This window comes from Danio rerio, chromosome 20, assembly GCF_052040795.2.
Source record: "Danio rerio strain M-AB ecotype USA chromosome 20, GRCz13ab, whole genome shotgun sequence".
In the NCBI taxonomy this organism is placed as follows: Eukaryota; Metazoa; Chordata; class Actinopteri; order Cypriniformes; family Danionidae; genus Danio; species Danio rerio.
In genome coordinates, this window is record NC_141040.1 from 4447890 (window position 1) to 4472500 (window position 24611).

General features: G+C 39.2%; 1 protein-coding gene and 1 long non-coding RNA gene across 8 annotated transcripts in view; one reads left to right on the top strand and one right to left on the bottom strand.

Annotated features, from left to right (window-relative positions):
- tiam2b (TIAM Rac1 associated GEF 2b) overlaps nucleotides 1-24611 on the top strand; it is a 79805-nt gene that overhangs the window by 31125 nt on the left and 24069 nt on the right. The window contains exons 1-10 of one of the 2 annotated variants that reach the window (XM_087297926.1): nucleotides 4788-4914; nucleotides 6565-7683; nucleotides 8207-8633; nucleotides 9443-9615; nucleotides 12515-12739; nucleotides 14701-14886; nucleotides 15005-15154; nucleotides 19402-19461; nucleotides 23770-23937; nucleotides 24064-24168. In XM_087297926.1, coding sequence (XP_087154052.1) covers nucleotides 6571-7683; nucleotides 8207-8633; nucleotides 9443-9615; nucleotides 12515-12739; nucleotides 14701-14886; nucleotides 15005-15154; nucleotides 19402-19461; nucleotides 23770-23937; nucleotides 24064-24168 — 2607 coding nt within the window. In that variant the 5' untranslated portion in view covers nucleotides 4788-4914; nucleotides 6565-6570. Of the gene's footprint in view, nucleotides 1-4787; nucleotides 4915-6564; nucleotides 7684-8206; nucleotides 8634-9442; nucleotides 9616-12514; nucleotides 12740-14700; nucleotides 14887-15004; nucleotides 15155-19401; nucleotides 19462-23769; nucleotides 23938-24063; nucleotides 24169-24611 lie in introns of those variants that run through there. The other variant, XM_087297927.1, reaches the window with a different exon arrangement.
- LOC137488609 (uncharacterized) overlaps nucleotides 23094-24611 on the bottom strand; it is a 57034-nt gene continuing 55516 nt past the window's right edge. For all 6 annotated transcript variants that reach the window (XR_015518097.1, XR_015518100.1, XR_015518096.1 and 3 more), the window contains one exon: nucleotides 23094-24165. This is a non-coding gene — a long non-coding RNA (uncharacterized LOC137488609). The remainder of the gene's footprint in view (nucleotides 24166-24611) is intronic.

A 24611-nucleotide genomic window follows, 5' to 3' on the forward strand; every position in this document is an offset into this window, starting at 1 on the left:
ATGAATTGAATTGTGACAGTTTCAGATATTTAGCATGCCAAATATCTCACAGGCATCGGCGACTCATCTGCAATTCTCTCAGATCGCGACTTTGATAATTCACGTTGTGTGATTGTCACACATCTGCACGAGCACTGATATGCCTGTGATTTTAGGCATTTGTTGGCGATTTCTCAAAACCTGTCGGCGAGTCAATCTCGGCTAAAATCATGCAGTCTGAACTCTGCATTACTTGCTGTCCATGTCAAAGAGGCTACACACATCTATATGATATTTTAGATATGGCTAGTGCACTTATTCAGTGTAGTTTTGAAGCAATATTTAACTGGAAAATTTATATTTTATTACTATTTAATTAGCCTCCTGCTCTTTCTATTTCAAGACCTTCGCTTATTTTAAGAATAGGGCTGTGCTTTATGGGCAAAAAAACCTATTAAAATTTTCTTGAACAACATTGCGATTTCAATTTTAATCTCTATTTTGACACACAGAAGTTTTACAGCGTAAATCTGAAACATAGTTCCAAAGGAAAACAATTAGATCTTTATTAAAGACCAGTTAAATGCACCTAAAACAGACATAAGGCGAAAAAACTGTTCCCTTATATCATGGTGTCCCCCAAGGGTCAGCACTTGGTCCACTACTCTTTAGTATTTATATACGTTTACTACAGTCATTACGGTGCTTGCACGTTGCACTGTTGACTGATGGTTAAGCATCATACTGTCCTTTAATAAATGCACACCCTGATGACCTGATGAAGACGAAAAAGCCTTGGCCAACAAAGTCGATTTGCACAAAAGGGTTTTTGGAGATTTGTATGAACACAGTTGAACTACTGAAGTCACATAAGAGTGTTTTCGACAATGTTTTGAACGTCTCTAAAACGTTATGTTGCTTTATGGAGAAGGAGAGAGCTTCAGGATTTCATCTAAAATATCTTTGTTTGCGTTTTAAAGAAGAACGAAGATCTCAGCGGGTTGTGACGACATGGGCGACATTTAATAACAACAATTACATTATTGGGTGACCTTTTAAGGAACTTTTATTCTACACCAGCTGAAAATCAACACCTTAGACATTAATATGTCATAATTTGAAGTGCCATCACTGTCCATAGAACATTATTAAAATAATCGAGTATTTCTCAGACTTCTGAGAAAAGTCAGTACGACTAAGTAGAAGTGGCAGATGTAGACGTGAATTCACAAAAGGCGTATGTTGCTCAGTGTCAAGAGCAGATGGAAAATACCTATACATAGCAAAACACACACACACGCATCTTTCAACGAACCCCTTTGACTTAACACATAGCCACTTTTCTCTTAGCCTGTTGAATTCTTGTAACGTTTGGCATCTTGTCACTGCTCAGTCTTGCACTTCTTTAGGGATGAGTGAATTGCGCGGGTCGAGGGTGACTGATCTCACTTCTTGGGGCAGCAGATGGCTAGTGAGACACACAATGAGGCTCACAATGTGTGCGACTGCCATTCAGATCGTCTTTTCTGAATGGGACGGGACACGCATCCCACAATGCCCTGGTTCAACCCTCCGCAAAAGCCCGGCGTCTGGCATCGACAAAGTTCATTGGCTGCTTCTGAGTTCTGTCCCTTACAAAGGCACAGTGTTTGAAGCATAACATTACACCGCCTGCTGGTACTTATCATAATGAAGCAGCCGCCAGCCTCCCTGCTGAATCTCCAGCACACTGTCGCTTGCTTCATTGAAGCTTGGTCGTGTGAACAAAAAAAGTTTTGGCGGCATTCAGCGCTCACTCCAGGGTTAGAGGTCATGGTTGGGGTGGTGTGTATTTTAGTCTTCCCCCAGCACTCCCAATATCCTCTTGAGCTGCTCCGACAGGATGGCTGACTCTGAACCCCAAAGTCCCTTCTCACCCCTAACTCCTCAATAACGTTTACAGGATATTAGAATTCCAGAGCAGCCAGGAGCACTTCATCCTGGAATTACTAAAATGCTTGTTACAGATCTTTTGCAGATGCCTTTCTGGCTTCAAGACAAAGTAATGTGACCACAAACAAATGTAAAAGATCTTGTGTACATTCCTAAAACGTGATTCACACTCCATGATTTTTAATAATGCTAAACAATTCTAGCATATCAGATTAAACGAACATGTCTCCAATGTCACGCTAGCCAAGTTTCCATACAGATATTTTCATGCGCATTTTGGATATGCGCATAAAAACTGGTTGATGGAAACACTAAGATGCGCATGAATTTTGATATTCTATTATATTATAATATAATTATATTTTTATATAATTATATAATAGAATTAACTATTTATATTATAATATAAAACTGAGTAAGATAAACCTTTTTATTCAATAAGAAAAGATGCACAAAAACTACGATGGAAACACTTTTACTGAACAAATTCCAGTATTTCATTAAAAAAGGTCATGTGATTTTGTTATAAGAGGTCATATGATGATAAAATGTGTGTGAATGGATAATCCAGCAGGCTGAGCACACTGTTAAACATCTGAAATGTTGTTTTGGTCATTCTAAAATGCCCTTAACTGCCTCAGTATTAGTGTTGTTATAATGTAATGACCTCCAGAATCAAGAGCGCCTGTGCTTATCCTCTCGCGCCTTCAAACGCCACCGCACGTTCACAGCGTGTCAGGATTGCCTTTTGAGGTGCAAGTCATTTATTAAATGAAGAAAAGATTGACACAGCTTCTCTTACTGCTCTATTTGCACATCTATTGTGCGATAATTCAGTTTCGCTCAAAGTTTATTCGCATTTTTGGATGGAAACATAGCTACTGTAAGATTTCAGTTGTCATAATGGTTGAAGAAACAACAATGTAGATGTACCAAACACAAAAACGCAAGAACATTTTGAAGGAAAAAAAATTTACGTCAACAATTTGTGACACTTTCACTATTTTGTGTTCTGAACTGTAGTGGTAAATTTGCTTGCAGCGTGCCTCAATACATATAAAAAAAAAAAAAAACTGGAACAGGGTTGTTTGACGTTGCCACACAGATTGTGTCATCAGATTCAGCGCTCTTATTGATTGACTGAATCTATCAGAAATTAATTGGAGGGAAAAGTCGATCACAAAAGCTACTAAGTGGTTGAATACGTCAATTTGACAATCAAAGACCTCAGATTTTAGGGTCTTAAAGGAAAATTTCTAAAATTAGTCACCGCTGATCGAATAGTGGCTGAAATTGCACAGTTTGAAAAGGGCATAAAATGTTCTGTGGGGGGGTTTGAGTTGCAAAACCTATATAGTAGTGTTGTTAAAGTCAGGCTCGGAGTCTGGTAAAAGGTGTGGTTTTGCAGTTATTCTCCTTATCTTCAATTTAATTATGAGATTAAAAATGACATTTTAGAGATATTTTAAGATCTGTCTGTCTATTTATCTGTCTGTCTGTCTGTCTGTCCGTCTGTCTGTCTGTCATCACCTCATTTTTAAATTAATGATGACGTTAAAAACTGCATTTTAGTGATATTTTAAGACCTATCTTTTTTGTCCGTCCTTTCGTCCGTCGGTCCATCCATCGATCCTTCCATCCATCCATCCTGTTTTTTTTGCTGGATTAGTTTGATCATAACCACATTTTTTGATAGACCAAAAAAAGTCCTAAAAATATAATAAAGAAATCATATATAATTTGAAAAAGACATTGGAATCTGTTAAAGTATTTAATTTTAGTTTTGTCATTTGAATAATAAAAAAAATAATAATAATAACAATAATAATAATAATAAAAATAAAAAATTAGGATTTTTCTAGCCTCTGTTGTAAAAAAGTACATTATAAAAATCATAAATAACAACAATTGCCTAATTAGTATTCAAATAACTTTTCAATATGGGCCATTTATGGTGCTTCACGTTTTTTAATTGGTAACTTTTTTGGAATAAAAGCTAATTGTGAACTTGTGAATGTTTTCTCTATTTAAAAACAATACAGTATAGGTCAGTAGTGAAAGATGACTTCGATTACCTAAGATTGTATGTTTTCTTGCACAACAGATATTGGACTCATCAAAAATAATAGCTTGCATTGGTCATAACTGATTATATGAAGTAACGCCAATGCGACCGCCAACAGAGGATTCTTTAATGGGTTATTTTCACAATTTATGATGGCTAAACAGTCAAAATAGAATAAATGAGCTCATGTATGGGACAAACTCTGGACCTTTGTCAATGAAGGGTAGGTCTATTGAACCACCCGAACCCCCAAAGCTACAGGCCTGCAAGTATCAGTACCATTCAGTACTGTAATTTTTAAAACATCCAATTGAGCACTGTTAAATGGGGTTTTAAACACCGCTGATTGGCCAATCAATGGCCTGTTTAAACAATCGCCAATTAGTGGTGTTTAAGGATGCACTCAAATGTTTGTGGTAAATGGACGTGTTTTACATTTCAGTATCAATTGGTACCGAACTCGATACTTTTGACAACACTATTATATGGTATACAGGCAAATACTGAAGAAAACCGTGAGGAATTTCCTAGTCTGAAAATAAACGTTGAGGTTGTATGAAGTCTGCCCTTGTAAAAGCTTGCAGCGCTACGTCATGGAATGTGGCAGCAGGACAGAAGCGTGAGGTCTGTTTAGATTTGGGGTTGGGGGATGGAGCGCATGGGGGCTTCCCACTGCAGACGTGCACACACAAGAGCCGACTGTGTGTTACTGACACATGCTCCTCCCTTCCTCTGTTTCCTCCACAGATGAGCGATGGAGAGAGAGGAGGGAACAGCTGTGCCAGAGAGGCAGTGAAAGGAGGAGGAACTCAGTGAGAGTCTGATGCTGAACCGGGCAGGAGCACAGAGAATCTTGGGAGTAAAGGGATGCAAAGGAATACTTGTAAAAGAAATATGAAGGCATATCTTTTTGTGATTGGACGAATGGCATTTTAAAGGTAAATGAGACTTTATTAATAAGCAATACTGTGTGTGTTTGTGTGCATGTGTGGGTAGGAGCCGTTGGTGCATATTTAGTTAGAATGATACAAAGTCAGATTCATAGTTAAACATATGCTGGTATTAAATATGTAGTGATAATGAACATGATATTGATATCATGGTCACTTCAAAATACAGTTAATAAGTAGTTGTTATTTATAATTTTTGAGTGCTTTTTAAAGAATATTCAGATTGTGTTTGCAGTTGTGTTCATAGCAGCATTCAATGCTTGGAGACTTGGAGCATAATAGTTCAAAGGTAATTATTTTTGTTAATCTGGCCTACTACATGCTGGATATAAAATTTTGTGACTGTTTATATATTATAGCAGAGAGGCTAAAATAATTAATATTGGTTAATTGAACTAAACTAACAATGAAATTAACATTAAAAACTTTCATAATTTTCATAGTTATTGCCTAATGATGCATTAAACTAGTAGTGGTAATCCAATTACAAGTCACAATCGTTTTATTAAATAGCTAATAAAACTCAGTTGTATTTTAAACTATGTTAACATAGTAACTGTAGTAAATTTAAAAATAAAATAAAAATAAAATAAAAAGATTTACTAATGGAACTTTACTATAAAGTGTTACCTATTGCACTTTATAATCCTTTTCCAATTGAATTAGGTTGAGCCTTTTGTTTACTTTAAATGTGTATATACTTTAAAGTATTTCTTTTAGTATTATATTTGTTAAAGTAATCTTTTTTCGCAGCTTAAGTCAATATTGTGATAATTGCGTACAGTATATCGTGATAAAAACTTCATCAATTTATCACCAAAGGAAATATTGATGCCATCAGAAGCCTAGTTAGAATTATAAAATGGATGATTTGATACAGGGCTATGCAGTGGCGCAGTAGGTAGTGCTGTCGCCTCACAGCAAGAAGGTCGCTGGTTCGAGCCTTGGCTGGGTCAGTCGGCGATTCTGTGTGGAGTTTGCATGTTCTCCCTGCATTCGCGTGGGTTTCCTCCGGGTGCTCCGCTTTCCCCCACAGTCCAAAGACATATGCGGTACAGGTGAATTGGGTAGGCTAAATTGTCAGTAGTGTATGAGTGTAAATGAGTGTGTGTGGATGATTCCCAAAGATAGGTTGTGGCTGGAAGGGTATCCGCTGTGTAAAAATGTGCTGGATAAGTTGGTGGTTCATTCCGTTGTGGCGACCCAGGATTAATAAAGAGACTAAGCCGAAAAGAAAATGAATGAATGAATGAAGTATTGATAGTGTACCTCGGTTCAGTTGGCGTTTCTGTGTGGAGTTTGCATGTTCTCCCTGCCTTCGCGTGGGTTTCCTCCGGGTGCTCCGGTTTCCCCCACAGTCCAAAGACATCCGGTACAGGTAAATTGGGTAGGCTAAATTGTCCGTAGTGTATGAGTGTGTGTGTGTGGATGTTTCCCAGAGATGGGTTGCGGCTGGAAGGGCATCCGCTGTGTAAAAACTAGCTGGATAAGTTGGCGGTTCATTCTGCTGTGGCGACCCCGGATTAATAAAGAGACTAAGTCGAAAAGAAAATAAATGAATGAATGATTTGACGCAAAGATGTATAGAGCGTATTCTTAACTGTGGCCTTGTTGTTTCTTTGTAATTTTTCTGCGCAGATCATAATGGGCAATTCAGATAGTCAGTACAGCAGTTTCATTCTCCCTGGTAAGGGAAAGTCTAGCTCCCTGAAGCTGCACAATCCCAAAGAGGACGTGGTCTCGCCACAATCTTGGTGGAGGAACTCTGACAGCACCTCTGGGTACAAGGCCAAAAATGGCTTTTCACCACACAAAAACCACCAACCGTACATGTCACGTCGATATGACTGCATTAAGGAGGGATCTAGTGACAAAATATGTGCGGAGAGCCACCAGGACTATGACAACATTTTATTCCAGGGAAATGGATTTTTTGTAGGCTACAGACAACAGAGCGGAGGCCTCCAGGCTCCTATGAGGAACCCCAGTTCTGAGTGTAAAGACAGTAAGAGCAGTCCAAAAGTTCTGCTTCGTGATGATGGAAGTCTGAGAGTAGAGTTCACCAATGCACGGAGGGAGCCAGACGTTGAGCTGTCTATGGGAACTCGTCGAAGTGGACCTGTTGATGGCCAAAGGGCTAGTAATGGTAGCTCTCTTAGCTCCGAGGGCTCATGGTATGACTCGCCCTGGGGGAATGGGACAGATCTGTGTGACAATGTCTTCTCCAACAGCCAACCTTCGGATAACAGCAGTGGATACACCACACTCTCATCCACACGTACAGTGGACTTTGGATATTTTAATGGTTACAACACAGAACAGTCTGAGAATCCTACGAGTAGCCTTACCTGCCAAACAACAGTTCATGGCGGTCAGTATGCAAACAGTGATAGCAATAGTAATGGCAACCGTGTTGAGGAGGACAGTGGTATTGGAGACTCTGTGCTCCTTCATTTGGAAAACAATGGATTACCTGAGCAATACACAAACCCAAACATGACTCTACCGTTCCCAACTGTGGGCATCCTAATGACAGATCAGTTCAAGGATAGTCCTCATCTACAAGCTTCACTGACCTCTTCCCTGGATGCAAACTCCCAAGATGAGAATCAGGAAACCCGGCTTTACACCTCGCAAACCCTGCCATGCAGAAAAGCAGTTCCTGATGGGAACACAAGGAAGGACTCGCTCAAGAGTCGCATCCGCCGCCTCAGTGATTGGACGGGAAGTCTGAGCAGGAAAAAGCGAAGGCTACAGGTGAGAAAATGTGGATTATTTTGTACTGGCATATTGGGAAATATAGTCTGTCAGCAAAACTCAGCATAGCAGACCTTCCTGTTTGATTCTTAAATTATATTGTATAAGTCAGGGGTGTCTTGGAGTGCCGGTGTCCTGCATATTTTAGTTCCAACCCCAATTAAACATATCTGATCCAGCTAATCAAACTCCGGGTATCCTAGAAACTTCCAGGCAGGTGTGTTGAAGGAAGTTTAAGATAGACTATGTAAGACACCGGCTTTCCAGGACACCCCTGGTATAAGTTATCATATCAAACTTTCATCTTCTTGAGTATATTGTATGGAATCCTAATATAAGTTAGAGTTCATCAATTGTGTGAAAAGAGATGGCATACTTCTGTGAATCACTAAATAAGAGGTCTATTTGTTGGACTGATCTTAATTTGCAGAGTTGTCAGAAAGAGGATAGACAGAGGAAAGGTGTAAAAGCAGCATTGTATCAACCTTGTAACTTAAGTACATTTGCACTTCTTGTACCTCAGGATCCTCAGGAACCAAGCATAGAAGTTGTTAACTGTGGAGCTGAGGGCACGGTCGAAGAATCCAGACCATTTTGGAATCCCATGTCATGCCAAACACAGCTGGACAGCACCTTATCTGGCCCTTTTGGGCAGCAGAACCAAGGTGCAACTCTCAGGCTGAACATCTATGAGAATTTTATGCAGGGCCTGGAGACTGCCAGCAGCACCGGGACCGTTGATGGACTCCAGATCTGGGAGGCTGAAGGGGAGAGCAGCAGTGGCTCGATGGGCTCCATAGAGCAAATGGACTTCCTGTTTGAGAAGGAGCAAGGTGTCGTGCGGAGGGCTGGTTGGTTGGCTTTTAAGCCTCTTATTACACTACATAAGGACCGCAAACTGGAACTGGTAACAAGACGCAAGTGGAGGCAGTATTGGGTCACGCTTAAAGGTAAGACTATAGAATTTCTTCAAATATTTCTTAAATTGAGCATTTTTAAAAGCGAGTTTTCAGGCCCAAACTAGCAAGTGATAAAAACAGCTTGAAACAATGAAAAACATCAGTTACTTACCTACCTACTCCTGGGGGCTTTTATATAGAAGTTGATATTTCGTCGCACCATATTGGTGTTTCGTAACTTCTAGTTTTTGTGAGGTGAATTGCTAGCCCAGGGATGGGCAAACTTGATCCTCGAGGGCCGGTGTCCCTGCAGAGTTTTGTTCCAACACTAGTCAAACACACCTGAACAAGCTAATCAGTGTCTAAAGATCACAAGAAATCTATAAGCAGGTGTGTTTGATTAGGGTTGGAGCTAAACTGTGCAAGATACCGGCCATCCAGGACCGAGATTGCCCACCCCTGTGCTAGCCCAACGCTCAAGCCACAATCTGGAGGACCAGGACATACACACATATACTACAGACAATTTAGCTTACCCAATTCACCTATAGCATATGTCTTTGGGCTGTGGAGCATCCAGAGGAAACCCACGCAAACATGGGGAGAGCATGCAAACTCCACAATATAAAGTGTCTTCGCCAAATGATGTCTTTGATTGTACTTAAGCTAACTTTGTAGCTAAAATGTCTCCCTGTAAACTTTACCTATTAAGAAAAATAATCACAGTCTTATACAACTTGATCTTTCATAGTATTTAATATGAAAACAAGATTTTTTTCTTACTAGAATAACTCTTGACTTGATGAGAGGTTTTACTGTATTAGAAGCTCTGTCTCAGACTGTTATTTTGTCCTCTTCAGGCTGTACACTTTTGTTGGGGGAATCCAATGGAAAGACCTCCCCAGAGCAGGAATGCACACCACGTTACGCAGTGCTTGCCGAGGACAGTATTGTACAGGCCGTTCCTGAGCATCCCAAGAAAGAGAACGTCTTCTGCCTTAGTAATGCCTATGGAGATGTCTACCTCTTCCAGGTTGGTGGCCTTTCTTTTGTAACATAGAACCATTTCCACATTAAGGTGCACTTTCAGTCAGTGTTTTTCAAGACGTCATTCAAAACCAATCGATTTTCACTGTTGTTGAGCAGAATGAACCAAGTAGAAAATCACCACTTTCATTAGATGGTGCTTAATGAACTTTAAAGTCATGAATAAGGCTGCTTTCACACCTTTAGTATGTTTCCTTTGGTCCGGACCAAGGTTAAAATGTAGTATTTTTTACCAGCCGTTTGGTTCAGTTTTACACCAGGCTGAAATTGCTTTTAACCAAACCAGTTGAAACAAACCACATGACAACATCCACATCAGTCATTGGCTAGACAAATTTCCTGAAGTGCATTTTGATTGGTCAGAATTATTAGGTGGAAAACTCAAGTGCAGAGCAGCATGGTAGCTCAGTGTTTACCACTGTCCCCTTAGCAAAAAGGTTGCTGGTTTGAATCCCAGTTGAGTTTGTTGGCATTTCTGTGTGGAGTTTGCATGTTTTCCCTGTGTTGGCGTGGGTTTCCTCGGGTGCTCTGGCTAAATTGCATAAACTAAATTGGCTGTGGTCTGTGTGTGTGTGTGTGTGTGTGTGTGTGTGTGTGTGTGTGTGTGTGTGTGTGTGTGTGTGTGTGTGTGTGTGTGTGAATTAAGGGTGTCACGATCCTCCAAATCCTCGATTAGATTACATTTTCGATTCGATTTTCGATTATGAATAATTAATTAATTAATAATGAATTAATTATTTGTAGCCTACCGTTTAAACTACCTGACCTGCATGGTCTTTGTTTTACCCATAAACAAATCATACAGTAAATGAATAAAGGCAAGATACACACATAATTACCAAAATCTATCTATTGAATTAATCAATCTATCAAAGAAACGTTGGCTAGAATTCTGCATTTTAGGCTTAAATTATAGCGAGACATATGTTATATATAGCAGATGAACTGAGACTGCATCAGATCGCAAAGCAGATCAATGTTGATAATTTCAGCACTGACAGCTCGAAAGAAAGAACAAAACAACTGGCCTAACACAACATATTATAAGATTAAAACATGAAAAAATGATCAGATAGTAACTTCGGTCAATTTTCCTAACGGATAAACCGAGATCAGGCTGGATAAACAGCTCTCTGTAATATTTCAGCATGCTTTCACTTTCGTATTTACCGGTAAGAATGACATCTCGCCCTGCTCATCATTCTCTCTTCATATAGCCATATATACGGCTATTACACGATCATAATACACTGTGGTATAGCCTGGGTCGTTAGTTAGTTGCATTGTTTTGTTTTCTCACTACAATCGATCCGCTTAGTAGGGCAGAGACTGTCTCATTCAGGCGATCTCGGACTTATTGATTTGGCGCAGATGCGAGCGCAACTGCTGGATATATGCCAAACAAACCGCGCTAACGGGGGAAACATGACAGATTCCGAAACAAACGTCTATGTGTGAAATCACCGTAAGATTGTATTCGCACACAATTGACAGACAGTCGCAGCACGCAGCTCTGGCTCGATCTGGCACGCAACAAGGCAACACTGTACACTGACCAGAGCGTCTCACATGCTGGCCCCGGGCCATTGGGCAGTCCATATTGTCGAGCCCTGAAAGTTTAAGAGTCGACAGATCTCCTGCGTCTGCACAGTTTAACAAGCACTTCAACAAGCCTGTTTTTTCTGCTTGGCAAGCCAAGCTGACGTGACATTGGGGGCAGCATCGACAATTCTATTTTTTGATTCGATAATTGAAATTGAGCATATATTTCGATCAATATCGATTTAAAATCGAAATCGTGACACCCTTAGTGTGAATGAGAGAGTGTATGGGCCCAGTACTGGGTTGGGGCTGGAAGGGCATCCGCTGTGTAAAACATATGCTGGAATGGGTTGGTGGTTCCACTGGTGGTTCCACCTCTGATAAATAAGAGACGAAGCTGAAGGAAAATGAATGAATGAAACTCAAGTGCATAACATGGAATTGGAGTAAAAAAAAGTGGAGGAAAAGTCATCAGGCAGTATGGACCTCTCCACTACTGCCTCTCTCCACAGCTTACATACTGTTTTTAATGTACTATATAGTATGGAAGTATAAAATTTTGGACATATCGAAAGTGTCAAAAAACTTCTCATCTCAGAATGCATGTTGCATGACTACGGCAACGTTTTTATTCTGAAAATGTGAAGAACTTAGCATTCGGGTCAGTTCATGTTCTCACCACAAAATAACCAATCCAGGGTTCGCTTAAAAGTGCACCGAGTAAAACTTTGAGCATGTCTTTCGAATTACTCTCCATAATAACTTCCTCACGCCACACTGTTGCCTTTATCATACAGCTTTAGCTTTGCGTTTAGACATCAAGGAAACTGCTCCCCCAGACTATCGTGTGCTTGAGTACCACCAATTTATTGTCACTTCTTTAGCAACTATGAACAAAAATGTCAATTTTATTAGTGGACCAGTTTTTGACGGGGCATGCCAAGTGAAGTTTAACAAACTAATTTCGAGAGGAGGACGTGATATGATTGACCACAGCTGGTCCCTATTGATAATCAGTAGCTAGCCATCTTATATCCCTCTTGAATGCTCATTCATCAGGTGGAAGCCTTGGGCTCATCCGTCTCAGAGCTCAGGGTTCTCTCCCGAGACAGCATGCCAAACCTGAATGTCAAGCATTATCTAAGTGTGAACGCTTGAAACTTAAAAAACTAGCTTGATTCCTAGTGGGGTTTTGCAAGTTGATTTGCACGATCACATCGCCACCCTTTGTTTAGTCAAGAGTCATCAAACGTCAATGAAAAGCGAGAGCAAAAAGTATTGTACCCTTGTTTGCACATGCCTTTACTTTATATCGTCTTTTACCTCTTTCCACTTACCTGCAGGCTGAAAACCAAACAGACCTGGAGAACTGGGTGACGGCCATCCACTCAGCCAGCGCATCACATTTAGCGAAGCGTCAGGGAAAAGAAGACACTCTGCGCTTGCTGAAGAACCAAAGCCGATCTCTCCTGCAGAAAATCGACATGGACGGCAAAATGAAGAAGATGGCGGAGCTGCAGCTGTCTGTCATCAGCGACCAAAAGAACAGGAAGGCTATTGAGAGCCAGGTGAGGCACAAAACGGATGTCTGTGTGTGTGGATGTTTATGTATATATGTATGTGGTTTGTTTTTGAAGATTAAAGGCCAAAGCCAAGTAGCTCAGATGAGTGGTTTGCTAAATTGGGCAATTAAGTCATTGATGTTGGTGTTTGAGTGGAAACCACACCACGGTGGCTCTGGGTATATAGTACAAGCATTCAATGCTGAATCTGTCACTCGTGTTCTGCTATGATTCCGATTATTTACATAGCTATCATTGACGTCTATGTGTGCTATGGGCCATTGTCAGTGTTGCCTTCTAAGACTTTGCTAAGACATTGGTAGACATTTCTAGATGGTTGATGTTCTTAGTGGACGCTAGGTGTTAGCTTCAGTGTTCTGTGTGTTGTACTAGTAATGAAGAATTCAGACTGCACGATTTTCAAAGTAGTTGCGACACAGATGTTTTCACACTGCATGACTGATAGTCTGTCGTTGCTGTGTTTACACTGCAAGATAAATCAGCGACAGGGGATTTCACACTGCATGACTTTACATGACAAAACGAGCTCATGTAGTATCTATTTTGTTATTACTACATGATGAGAAAGAAGCCTTTAGTGGGGCATGTTAAGTCAATGCAAAGACACTAATAGACATCCTGCAGCATGATAACTACAAATGAGGCAGAACGATTAACGTGATTTGCGTGAATGAAGTAGCGCGAGTTGAGCGTTGGAGTTGAAAAAATCTGAACATCAGAGGACATTCGAAACGTGTTAACCAATAAGGAGCTTTCTCTGATAGGGCAGTGATTATGATGTAGCATGTAGCATGCTGTTGGTGACATGTGGGGAAATCCTTTTGCCGACACTGGACAACAGTTCATCAAACTGCCAGAAAACTCCCTCATCCAGGTTTAGTTTCTGGAGGAGTCGCTGAAGGAAATTGTGAGGAGAATTTGATGTACGAATGAAGCGAATCTGACGTGCAAATGAAGCTAGCAAACTCAAAATCTCACACGTCTATTTACGCACAAATAGCGCAATTTATTCTTTCGTTCCGTGTCTGGTGTGAAGAGGGGCGTGGTTAAGGATATTGATATGCAGTTGCTTTGGAGGCCCTCTAGTTGGTCAACTGAAGGACCGCAACTTCAAACGTGGTTTAATGGTCAGACTTTTTTCTTCGATGGATTAGCTTGCACAGATTAATAATTCATTTAAGAATATCAACGTGAGCTAGCAAAATTAATATAGTAAATTTTAAGTTCTTTTGGACTTTGTCACCTGGCCAAAGGAAAAGTAATCCCCTAGTTTCCCTCAAGCTATTTTGTCCATTTTTAACAAACTGACAGACTTTGGGTTGCTTCCAATTGTTGACTTCACTTTGGGTAGTTGTGGTTGGTAAAGATGCCACATTTAATATTTGTACGGAACTAAACTAAATCATAATAGAAAGTTTGTTTCTGACTTTCTGTTACTGCTTGGTTATCTCTGATGAATTAATTTAACATTGAAGGCAGCACGGTGGTGCAGTGGGTAGCACAATCGCCTCAGCAAGAAGGTTCAAGCCCCAGCTGGGTCAGTTGGCATTTCTGTGTGAAGTTTGCAAGTTCTCCCCGTGTTCGATTGGGATTTCTCCAGTTTCCAAGTCCCAAAACATGTGGTATAAGTAATTGGGTAAGCTAAATTGTCCATAGTGTTTGTGTGTAAATGAGTGCGCTTAGATGTTTCCCAGGTTCAAGTTGAAGTCCCAGCACTGGCAGGGATTTTACTTTTAAATAAAAGCATCTGCCAAATGCCTAAATGTGACTCTGAAAAACAAAACCAATCATTGGAAATCACAAAAAGTAAATGTGCATGGTGTAGCTGGTGCAGTACAAACCTTATATTTGATAAAAATATAATTCCATAGATGAGCATTTCATCTTGTGCAACTTTCTTTTTTTTCCAGTCTAATTTCCCTTTCTTTTTCACCTCTGACCTGCAGATCCTGCAGTGGGAACAGAACCTGGAGAAGTTTAACCTAGAGCTCTTCCGCATGCGCTGTTACCTGGCTAGCCTGCAAGGCACTGAGCTGCCCAATCCAAAAAGCCTGCTAGCCACTGCCGGACGGCCCTCTAAAATGGCGCTAGGTCGCCTGGGAATTTTCTCCGTGTCGTCCTTTCATGCGCTGGTGAGGATCATCACATGCTTTGAGGCACACATACATTAAAATAGTCAACCTTTGAGATGCAGAACAAAAATCAAATGAAGATTCTGAGAGATGCTTGAATGAGCTCGTGTTTGTGCAGATATGTACCCGTGACGAAGCCACACTGAAGAGACGATCTCGCTCTCATCCTCGAGGTGTGCGGAACAAACGAGGACTGCTCTTTTCTTCTCAGAAGGGATTGGACAGTCTGACCAAACGCAACCGCGAAAAGAGACAGTCCATGTCCCAGGTAAGCCTGAGTTACGGCAAAGTGCTTACTTTTTTGCAAACAGAGTAGTTTGCATTAATGATTTTGCTGCTTGTTCAAACTACTTAATTACGAGCTTAAACAACACCGATCTTGAGATTAGTTTGGGACAATGTAATTGTTTTATGGTCAATCCTCTTAAATTTGTTGAGTTAACTTAAATCTATTTGTGTTAGAACAATATGAATGACTTGAATATTAGTGTATTAGTCCTGGGAACGGGGTGGCGCATTAGGTAGTGCTGTTGCCTCACAGCAAGAAGGTCACTGGTTCTAGCCTCGGCTGAGTCAGTTGGCATTTCTGTGTGGAGTTTGCCTGTTCTCACTGCGGCTGAGTCAGTTGGCATTTCTGTGTGGAGTTTGCATGTTCTCAATGAGTCAGTTGGCATTTCTGTGTGAAGTTTGCATGTTCTCACTGCGTTCACGTGGGTTTCCTCCGGGTGCTCAGGTTTCCCCTAGAGTCCAAAGACATGAGGTACAGTCGAATTGGGTAAGCTAAATTGTCCGTAGTGTATGTGTGTGAATGAGTCTTTCCCGGAGATGTGTTGCAGCCGGAAAGGCATCCGCTGCTTAAAACATATGCTGGATAAGTTGGCGGTTCATTCCACTGTGGTGACCCCAGATTAATGAAGGGACTAAGCCGAAAATAAAATGAATGAATGAATGAATGTATTAGTCCTACAACATATATAATTTCAGCATCAATCTTTATGCAATAGTCACATTCCAGGCTTCCGCAATGTCAGTACAATTTTAGTCTATTTAATCTTTTAGAAAATTTAAGTGGGGTTATATTCAGAACCCTGCAAAGTTTAACCTTAATAGAGCAAAAGTTTATTTATTTGCTTGTTTGCTTAATTTTTAAGGCCTGTGACTGTAAGATTCCAAGTGCATTTAAACCCAAAGGTGCCCAAACCTTTTTTCATGAAGGGCCAAAAATCAAACTTGATTGAAGGTGGTGGGCAGAAGCTAAATATAATCAGCTGTTTTATAATAAAGGTAACTTTCTTATTTAATAATATTTAAAATATTATTTAAAAATGTATTAATCGTATTATCAATTATATATATATATATATATATATATATATATATATATATATATATATATTACATTTTATAATGTACTTCTTACATCCATAAACAATCTCAATTAAAACGCTCAATGGTTCAATGGTTTTTTACTTTATAGTGAAATATATGTGTCCTAATAGTGTTTTTAGCAATGTGCCACACATGTATATCTGTCAACATCTAAAAAACGTGTTTTAGGATTTCATGACCCTTTAAAAAATCTGATTAATTAGCAACATTTAATTATTCATTCATTCATTTTCTTGTCGGCTTGGTCCCTTTATTTATCCGGGGTTGCCACAGCAGAATGAACCGCCAACTTATCCAGCAAGTTTTTGCGCAGCGGATGCCCTTCCAGCTGCAACCCATCTCTAAGAAACATCCACACATTCATTCACTCATAGACTACAGACAATTTAGCCTACCCAATTCACCTGTACCGCATGTCTTTGGACTGTGGGGGAAACCGGAGCACCCGAAGGAAACCCACGCGAATGCAGGGAGAACATGCAAACTCCACACAGAAACGCCAACTGAGCAGAGGCTCGAACCAGCGACCTTCTTGCTGTGAGGCGACAGCACTACCTACTGCGTCACTACTTCGCCAGCAACATTTAATTGAAACATTTAATTTCAGTTTAGCTTTTTTTTGTAGCTCAGCAAACAAACAAACAAACAAAAGGTTATGTTAAATTAGAAATCACAATCTCTGTTTGAGGTTTTATTTATCCTAAGTTAATCTAGTTTTTAGTTGTAAAGTATTCATTCAGCTGGAATTGTTACCTCAATTCTCAATTCAGTTGTTACTTCAGTATTGTTACAACTGAAAAAAACATTACAATTATTAGCTCAGAAACTTTACAGACCTTGTGTTTTAAGACTTGCCAAACACTGACCTCACTCAAAAAAACTTGTTCAAACTACTTATTTGAAATTAGCGTAAACGACACAACTCTTGAGGTTTTTTTTGGGACAACTTAATTATTTTATGTTCAATCCACCTAAATGTGTTAAAGCAAATACGTTAAGTCTTATGCCAAAGATCAGTGGTCCGTTCATGACTGCAGTACTGAAAACTCATTTAAAACAGTCCTGTTTTACTCATTGAGTCTCAGTAGCATGCTAGTGGCGTCCGCAGGTGTCTGGGTGGGAAACACCGTCACACTTGCCGGACAAAACAAACAACCACTGACTCAGTCATCAAAGCTCTCTCAGGAGGTCAAATGGCAGGAAAACACACAGCGGTCCTGTTCCTTTCTCCTGTCAAAAGCGTTTGTTGGGGCTGTTTTGGAAAATACTGTTTCTGGATCAGTTGGCGTAATTAAGGCCAGATCAGCATTCCTTCTCCAAAGGGCTTACTTTGTGAGCTCCAAATGCACATGTTTGATTATGTAGACAGCCTCACGTGAGATCGGAGCCAGGCGCTCGCTGGTTCCAGCCTCATAATCAGCCATCCCTAAATGGGCCAAATCTGGTCAAACAGCCCCCTAATAGTGCATGATTCCAAAAGACGGGAATTACTGTGAGTTGCATGCGGTTAATCGCTGCAAGCTGGCTGGAGTCTGAGAGGAAATACCGCTTGCTATGTGATTTCCAGCACACAGATGTAGTGTGTGTGTCTGTGATGCTGTGTGATTCAGCAGGGATACGGGGGGCCGTGTGTGATTGTTTCCAGAGGGCTGAGGGGCTTCAGTCATGTTCAGTTGTGCTGTTGCTACTGTTTCGCAGACGTGTACTAGGGCTGCTCGATTATGGGAGAAATCATAATCATGATTATTTTGGTCATAATTGTAATCACGATTATTCAAAACGATTATCAGTTAAAGTCATAATTATTAGCGCTCCTGTGAATCTTTTTTATTATTATTATTATTTTTTTTTATATATACAGTTGAAGTCAGAATTATTAGCCCCCCTGATTTATTAATCCGCTTGTTTATTTTTCCCCCAATTTCTGTTTAACGGAGAGAAGATTTATTTAATACATTTCTAAACATAATAGTTTTAATAACTCATTTCTAATAACTGATTTATTTTACTCTGCCATGATGGCAGTAATTATTATTTGACTAAATATTTTTTCTTGACACTTCTATACAGCTTAAAGTGACATTTAAAGGCATAGGTTAATTAGGTTAACTAGGCAGGTTAGGGTAATTAGGCAAGTTAATGTATAAGGATGGTTTGTTCTGTAGACTATCGATAAAAAATCTAGCTTAAAGGGTCTAATAATTTAGTCCCTAAAATGGTGATAAAAAAATTAAAAACTGCTTTTATTCTAGCCGAAATTAAACAAATAAGACTTTCTCTAGAAGAAAAAATATTGTCAGACATGCTGTGAAAATTTCCTTGTTCTGTTAAACATCATTTGGGAAATATTTAAAAAAAATCAAAAAATAAATAAATAAATAAAAATCAAAGGGGGGCTAATAATTCTGACTTCAACTGTATATGTTATCTTTTAAATTACCCAATAAATAGTATTTTTAACGTCTATTGCCACCCCAACCCTAAACCTAATCGTCACAGTACTGTAAAAATATTAATTGTTGTTATACAAAATGCTAAAATATTAATGTGCATCTCGCGTTTCCGATCTAGACTTAACTGCTGGAGAGCCACGTATTATTGGCCAAAGAGCCACATGTGGCTCGAGAGCCATAGGTTCCCAACCACTGCATTAAAGTGTGGCCGCATGTACTTATAATCAGGACAAGACAAAAAAAAGAAGAAGTATTTTTTAGGTTAAAAGAAGCTGACTGACATCACACTTGAATTAGCTTCTTTTTTGTAAGTCATACCCTCTGTTTGTATAGACTACATTTATATAATAAGTACGCGCTTGTTCAGACGCAGTGTTTATGTGTTAGCAGGACTCGTGGAGGGGAAACGGTGTCTCCCACTCTGCCCTGATGATTAAGGCTTGATCCATCTGTCAGCTTTTATACATCTATAATTTTAGCATCTCCCAGACCTCTCATTATTTCCCCAGCAAACCTCAGGGTTATTTCTGCCGCCATCTACAATCAGAATAGTATCAAAGCTGGCGCCTCAGACCGATGCCTTTTAATTAAGGCCCAGAGATAGACACATGCAGCTTTTCTGAGATTTGCTTATGTTGTGTGCTTCATGGGTTTGTGTTTTTTTGTGATGCAGATATTTGAAGGATATTCCACTGGATCGTTTGGTCATCCATCCACGCAAAGCAGCTCGGAGGTGATTATACCAATTCACATCACAACGTAAAACTTAATATGTATAATTATTCTAAGTGTTTAAATATACTTTAAGAGTGCTTTCACACCTGCCTTATTCAGTTCGGTTGAATCGCAGGCTCCATTTACACTAGTGCGTTTTAGTTTTAAAACAGCGTTTTAGATAAAAAACGATCCGCGTCCACACTTGCGTTTCACCAAGCGTTTCTGAACATATCTCCGTCCACACTACGCCACCAAAAACGTATATCACGTGATCATTCGCACACTCTGGGCATGCGCGTTCTAGTATAAACAGGCAGCATGTGTCTGGCTCTGTGTTCAGTTATTGTTAGTCAACAAATGCCGGTTGAACAATGAACGCGATGGCAAAAAAAGCAAGAGAGGTATTTTTGTGGACAGATGACGAAGTCAAGTTGTTACTAAACGTAACAAATAAATAACTGCACAATGGCGCCTAAAACAGACAATAGTGCAAACAGCGCTCCCATTTCTGTGTCCATGATGTTGTTTACAGTGAAGGCTGGTCTGCTGTCTTCCCTTAGCGTTAAAGCCATGTGTTATAGTCATGTGATAGAGGCTTGACGAATAAGGGAAGGATACGCAATGACACAAAAGCCCCAATCAGGTAGCAAATTTCAGCAGCCCCGCCTCCGTTTTCAGATGTCTCCGTTTTCCCCCATCCACACTGAGACGGAGCAGCAGCGTTTTACAATGAAAACTGGCTCTTCAGCGTTTCCAAAACGCTCCGTTTTCCGCGCTCGAAAACTCAGGCGTAGTGGGGACGGATGACGTAACTGTAGCAAAACTTATGCATTTTCAAACTAAAACGCACTAGTGTAAACGGGGACGCAGTAGAGTATTTTTTCGCTTTTGGAGCGGTTCGTTTGGGCAGGTGTGAATGTAGCAATCGTACTCTAGTGCGCACCAAAAAACTAATCCAGCTTCCGTAGGCTGATGCGCTGTGCATTATGGGATGTGTAGGAAACGTTACCTGATGTATCGTTAGTAATATTTTCGGAAGATGACCATGTCGCAGTTTAGCGAATTGATTTCACGACTCGACCTCAAAAGACCTTCATCATTTGCAATGCATTAAACCATTGTTTCTAGCTGCAGCCGTGCATCATTCTCAAAATATATAGTTGACTAAAGTGATGTGTACAAACTATTTAGTATATATAGATAAACATCATTTTGGAAATAACTTAAAAAGGAAAAAAAATTTAAAGAGGGACTAATAATTCTGATTGCAACTGTAATTGTTTATAATTGTTTTGCAATGCAGTGGTAGTTTAACTTTTGTCCAGACTGCTTCAAAAAGCTTCTCAAAGTCAGTTTAGACATCTTAAGTTGTTCTTCAGATCTCGCGCCATCAGATGCCCATATTGAGGCTTCATCTGAAGGACAATAGAAGCGCACAGAAGGATCCTCCTCCATTTCTGCCGCGCTGATGTGTTTGCTCTGCGTATTGTCAACAGATCAGCAGGTTGTTGTGACAGCTGTGAGTCGAGTCAGAGAAAGAGACCCCCATTTCTCCCTCTCACAGAAGAAGGAGAGCGCTAAACAGACACTTACGTGTGTTTCATTCGACCAGCATCACAGCTTAGGAATTTAGCACGTTTAGTTCACTAAAAGGCAGCGGTACAATTAACACAATGTAGCAGTTGTAATAACCTTAAAAAAAAAAAGGTTACAAAATGACAACGTCCCTACATTACTTATGTTTATTATTAGTTAAGATTTATTTTATACTGAAATATTTAGTTAGTTATAATTGACTTAATAAAACTATTATGTTTAGAAACGTGTTTAAAAAAAACATTCAGTCCATTAAACAGGAATTGGGGAAAAAAAATAAATAGGGGCTAAAAATTCTGACTGCTGTGTGCGTGTGTGTGCGCGTGTGCATGTGTGTGTGTATATTATTATTATTATAATTTAGCATATATTTATGTATATTTGTATATAGAATATTTTATTTCATACAAATTATATATATATATATATAAATGTTGTATATTTTTGTATTTTATTTATGTTTGTGTATATACTGTGCTCAGCATAAGTAAGTACAGCCCATATTCATTTTGAAAATGAATATTTTTCATGCATTTCTTAGTGATTATATGCAATGTATTTTGGTGCGTTTAAACAAAACTAATTTATTAAACAGATATGTATTAAATAATTATTTTAGTCACCAAACACATTTAGAAATTTATAAATAATACAATTAAATTCAAGCAAAATATTCAGAAAAAATTACAAACTACAACATTTTGACTAAATTTTTCCATTTTTTGCTTCTCTTGATTTCTCCTCTTTTAAAATTTTTTTTATTTAATATTTTTCTGTAACATAAATTTGGTTGTACGAGTTTTTGAATCGTCATCGCAAGTTATTTTGTTAGATAAGCTCCAGATTTGGCTTCAGTACTGACTAATCTAATGTATAAGCACAAATATAATATTGTATAGCTTCCTATTAAAAATATGATTTTAAAAGGGAGAATTGTGAGGGGTGTACTTATATATGCTGAGCACTGTCTATAGTAAATATACTCATTTAATTCCAAGGTGAGAAAATGCCTAAATTATAACATAAAATTGTATATATTTAATATTTAATAATACAAAAATTATATAAAATTTTAAAAGACACACTGATAGTAGATTAATGATCTGCCAACTCTGTTATTATGATATTTCAATTCATTTCTCATTCAGTTTATAAAAAGATGCATGTAAAAGTACTATGGTATCTGGTCTGAGGTTTGCATCTTGAGCTAAAACACAAAATGATGGACAACACCAACTCTGTAACTGTGAACTCTTGTTATTGGTTTCAAAAGTTTAACAATAAGGTAAACAACAATTAGTACCAGAATCAAATATTCATATCAAGTCAAATCAGGGCCTTATATACTTGCAACATTAAATAAAAACTTTGCAAATAAAAAATAAAGTAATTTTTAAATGAAAAAAAAAAATGCAATACTCAAAAAAGGCAAAATTAATTATTAAATCATCACTTTTTTTTTTGCATTATTACCTTATTTTATTTGCACTTTCTTATTTTTTGCAAAGTTTCTTTTTATTTCTCAAAACTTAATTTTCCCTTTGCATTTTTTTGAGATTTTATTTTATTTGTTTACATTTTTTTTGCTCAGCAATCACGCTCGGATCCATGCCAAAACGATCGGTCCTAGATTGTTTGAATGAGGTGGTCTCTGCTCGATTGAAACGAACTCTGGAGCGGATCGATTGTAGTGAGAAAGCAATACGACACCACCCCCCCTGACAGCTGAGCGGGACTCTGCAAAATAAATCGTGAAACTCAATGTGAGGAGAGTTTACTCACACATGACTTGTTTTAGCTCTTTTGGTCCATTTAGAAACTTTGCCGTGTGAAAGCGAACCGCACCAAGAACGAAGAGCAACAATGTAACAATTTTAATCCCTGTTTCGAAACAAATGAATTGATTCACAGGTGTAAGAGCATCCTACGTTTGACACCCAGTGGTGGAACTAGGTATTGCACGCCTAGTTCAAAACAAACACAAGCGCAAGTTGCCAGGTTGAAGACACCAACATATCAGTGTTTCAGCATGTACATTTAATAATGTTAAAGAGGTTTAATATGTATTCATTAGCGTTTCAACCTTACCATTTCGTTGGAGTGCAGTAAGTGCACTATTCTGTGCTTCTGAATGGCTGTATTTAAATTTCTGTCGTGTTTCGTCTGGTGCACTGCGCTTCTTGTCATGTAGTGTGTTGTTAGGGCACGGGGTTACAATGTAACCTGCTCACCTAATGTTTACGTTCATAATATTTATATTATTTGCTAATTAAAAACCACCTCAAGTGGAACTCTGAATCTGCGTCTCTTTTTGGTGCTGTTACTGTCCACTGGAGGTCGCATTTCAGTCAAGGACACACTTTGAGGGCCTTCATCACTAAATGTATAAAATGTGTGGTATGGCAACTCTGGGTGCTGAAATATAAATGGCTTAACTGGCAGTGGATGAGTTAAGAGAACCAAAACAAAGACATGTAATGCACATTTTCAAACCAGAATATCTGACTTCAACATTGTTTTTCAAATAAACAAGAATGTTCACTTAATATGTTTGGAGATATTTAAGAAACATGCTATGGTATTATGCTTTAGAAGAGTCATAAACTTGCATACAGCACCTTTAAGAATATCCTCAATCAACTTGCTTTGGAAACACTGAACTGCACTATATTTATTCATTACCTAAATGATTCAGTTTATGAACCATCATCTTGCCTGTTGTCAACAGAGACTGGACATCTTCACCAAACCGCATGCAGCAGCTCCCCCTGATGGTCATCTGTGGGACTGCAGCCTGGAGAGCCTGGTGTTTGTGCTCGCCCCGGACGGTCAGATCATCAGCGTCCCAATCAAACACGACTCTCTGGTGTCCGATGTCCTCACGCTGGCGTGTAAGGTAATTCAGCAGTCTTTCCTCGCAGTACAGTAGCTGAACAAGCACAAACAGCTGAGGTTTTACCAGGATGCATTGGTTTCGAGATTTGAGATGTGCTTCATATGAATGGAATTGATGTATTTGTAGGCAAAGCATCTGGATCCAGCTCTGCACATCCTGCACATGAGGAGACATCTGGGCCAGGATGTTGAGCGGATCACTCCAGCACCCACAGATCTGCTGAAAACCCTGGTGAGAAAATTTAAACACGTCATTCAATTCAATTCAAGTTTATTTGTATAGCGTAATATATATAGTTCACAAAAATGACAAAAGATACACATTATACTGCAATCAGTTTTGGAAAACTGAAGGTTATTAGTAACCATAAATTTACTGGTCAATCATAACTGTAACTAGTTATTATATACACTCACTGGCCACTTTATTAGGTACACCTGTCTAACTGCTTGTTAACACATATTTCTAAATCAGCCAATCAGATGGCAGCAGCTCAGTGCATTTAGGCATGTGGACCTGGTCAAGATGATCTGCTGCAGTTCAAATCGAGCATCAGAATGGGGAAGAAAGGTGATTTAAGTGTCTTTGAATGTGGCATGGTTGTTGGTTCCAGATGGGCTGCTCTGAGTTTTTCAGAAACTGCTGATCTACTGGCATGTTCACGCACAACAATC